At 28.5% G+C, this 2,934-nt stretch overlaps 1 protein-coding gene across 1 annotated transcript; it reads left to right on the forward strand.

Annotated features, from left to right (window-relative positions):
• Window positions 1–273: 273 nt before the first annotated feature.
• On the forward strand, window positions 274–2,679 carry LOC101505863 (uncharacterized). The gene is made up of 3 exons (XM_004515456.4): window positions 274–741; window positions 1,260–1,489; window positions 2,121–2,679. The coding sequence occupies exons 1-3, from the start codon at window positions 396–398 to the stop codon at window positions 2,397–2,399; spliced, it is 855 nt and encodes a 284-aa protein (XP_004515513.1). The 5' UTR covers window positions 274–395; the 3' UTR covers window positions 2,400–2,679.
• Window positions 2,680–2,934: the final 255 nt, after the last annotated feature.

The following is a 2,934-nucleotide window of genomic DNA, read 5'->3' on the forward strand; positions in this document are numbered from 1 at the left end:
AATACACCTATTAATTGCTTATAATTAAGAAATTTGATAAATTAAAATAAAATAATTAAAGTCAAATGAAACATTATTCTTAAGTTGTATTTAGAGACTAAATTTGTAAACATAAATAATTTATTCTCTCAACGAGAAGGTCATGCTCAGTGGATTAATATTAATAACGAATATGTCATCAATTACTTTAAAGTCATTAATTATTTTCTTACTGTAGCAACTTATTTCCAAGTTCATGGTTGTTGTTATCAAATATGTCATCAATCTTTCTATACTCTCCATTCCCTGAAATTTCCCATTTTTCATTTCAATAAAAAAAAAAAAAGAAAAAAAAAACTATATAGATACCAATTTATAACATCATTTCTTAGTTTCATTTCTAACCAAATATAACGATGCAAGTTTCCAACCACCACCACGACTTAGAACCGTGGCACAATCTCGCCGGAAAAGTCGTGCTCGTCACTGGCGCTTCTGCCGGAATCGGCCGTGTATTCTGTCTCGATCTCGCTCGAGCCGGCTGCCGTGTCATTGCTGCGGCTCGTCGGGTAGATCGCTTAGCGTCGCTCTGCGATGAAATCAATCAAGGAGTGCAGTTGGTGGATCAGGAAAGAAGCCTCCGTGCCGTTGCCGTAGAAATTGATGTCGCCGCCGACGGCTCCGTCATTGAGAATTACGTTAAGAAGGCGTGGGAGGTTTTTGGGCATATTGATGTGGTGATTAATAACGCGGGTTTTAGAGGTAATTGGAATTTAAATTAATAATTTAAGTGCTCTTTTAAATTGAAATTTGTTTGCATTTCACCAAAAATTCTACAAATTTTTGTGTTGTTTTTTTGTAATACCTTATGTTATAGAAAAAACGTACCTGAGGCCCAGAAAATACCGGGTCAGCTATATAATTAGGGCCCAATAAATAAAATTATAATCATCTAGGTCCCAAAATAAAATTTATACCTCGCTATAAATTTTTAAAGTTTGCAAATTCGTTCCTCGACCATTTCAATTTTTGCCCAATTTTTTAATTTCATTATATATTTTCTTTTTTAAAATTCGTAACATTGATACAATTTTAAATAAATAATCGCTCTTTTCAAACAACAAAATTACGAATGAAGAAACAATTAATATCATTAATTGTATAATTATTAAATTAATAATCGCTATTAACAGACTTCTTTATATCTGTACGGTATTTTTCCGACGAATAAAATACAATTGTTAGAATTTAAAATTCTCATGAATTTTTGTGTTGCTTAGGAAATGTGAGTTCACCCTTGGAATTATCTGAGGAAGAATGGAATAAAGTATTTAGAACAAACATAACCGGTACATGGTTGGTGTCAAAGTATGTATGCAAGCTCATGCGTGATGCAAAAATAAAAGGATCAATTATCAATATCTCTTCAATTGCTGGCTTAGATCGAGGCCAACTGCCTGGAGCTACTGCATATGCATGTTCAAAGGGAGCTGTCAATATGCTAACAAAGGTAATTATTATTCTTTTAATCAAATTATTCGATTTTATAAATTAAACAATCTATTTTTAATTTTTGTGTCTATTTCACCCTTTCTCTAGTACTTTATTTCTTTGGATTCCTCAATAATTTCACTTATTTTGTTTGTAAATGTGCCGTAGTAATAAAAGAAACGGTAAGCTAACAAGACCCCCTATTAAGGATAAAATAAATTATGACTTAAAAATCTTATTTTTTATAATTTTTAATTTATATTATTTAAAATTTGTTTTAATTTTTCTTATTATTTATTTAAACAAATAAAGTGGTTAGTTTGAGTGGTAACTAAACAAATATTCATAAGAGATTTAGACACCACATCCTTAAGGCATTAAGTTTATGGGTCATTCTCCTTATATATTCAATATAGCCTTCATCAATGTGAGTCTAATTACTCATAATTAAATTCCAACATTAAACTCATATATATGTAAGGTTGTTTTTGCTATAATTTTGTAGTACTCCAATGCTCCTTTTTTTTATAAAGAATCCTATGTTTCTTTGATATTCACAAATTATATTAAATAATATGTTTCAGAATCTAACCGGTTAAACAAAGACATATCGATGTCGTTTAATTTATTTAATGATAACTGACGTACAGGTGATGGCATTGGAATTGGGGGCACACAAAATCAGAGTGAATTCAATATCACCTGGACTTTTCAAATCTGAAATTACTGCAGATTTGATGGAGAAACATTGGCTACTTAATGTTGCCAAAAAAACAGTACCATTGAGAAGTTTTGGCACTTCAAATCCAGCATTAACTTCAATAGTTCGATATTTAATTCACGATTCTTCTGAATATGTGACTGGAAATATTTTTATTGTTGATGCTGGTGCAACCATACCGGGCGTGCCTATTTATTCCTCACTATGAAATATATTGTATGCAACTTGATATACACATTTTTGAGAACATGTATTATGTTCTCATGGTTACTTAGTCTATAGGAATATTATGATCTTTTTGTTCTTGCACCTATATTAATAAAGAAAATTTTGACATTGTAATAATATACAAGATAACTCGTTTAATAGCATCTCCAACTGTAGCCAAATACATTAGACTGTTATTTATGTAAAATTCATTTTTTGGCGAGTTCACTGTTGGAATTTATAATTTAATAATAATAAAATTATGACTGTTATCTTTTTTATTAATTTCTTTTATTATTTTTAATTATTTATGTCATGTATTTAACATTTAATTTTTATTATTATTATAAAATTTAAGTTCAATTTTATTTTAAATTTAAATAATATATAATAATATTAATTGAAATATTTAAATTAATATTTTAAGTTATAATAAAATTAAATATAAATAAAATATTAATATATAAATTAAAATTGTGAGATCTAATATAATTTTTAAAGTGTAAAAAATGAATGAGTTGTTTTAAGATAACGTA

This window comes from Cicer arietinum, chromosome 6, assembly GCF_000331145.2.
Source record: "Cicer arietinum cultivar CDC Frontier isolate Library 1 chromosome 6, Cicar.CDCFrontier_v2.0, whole genome shotgun sequence".
Lineage (NCBI taxonomy): Eukaryota > Viridiplantae > Streptophyta > Magnoliopsida > Fabales > Fabaceae > Cicer > Cicer arietinum.

Excerpts from the sequence above, each read along its gene's own strand:
- LOC101505863 (XM_004515456.4), top strand. The coding sequence starts at position 396 with ATGCAAGTTTCCAACCACCACCACGACTTAGAACCGTGGCACAATCTC. Across the intron at positions 742-1,259 it reads TAATAACGCGGGTTTTAGAG|GAAATGTGAGTTCACCCTTG; the intron begins GTAATTGGAATT and ends TGTGTTGCTTAG. Across the intron at positions 1,490-2,120 it reads CTGTCAATATGCTAACAAAG|GTGATGGCATTGGAATTGGG; the intron begins GTAATTATTATT and ends ACTGACGTACAG.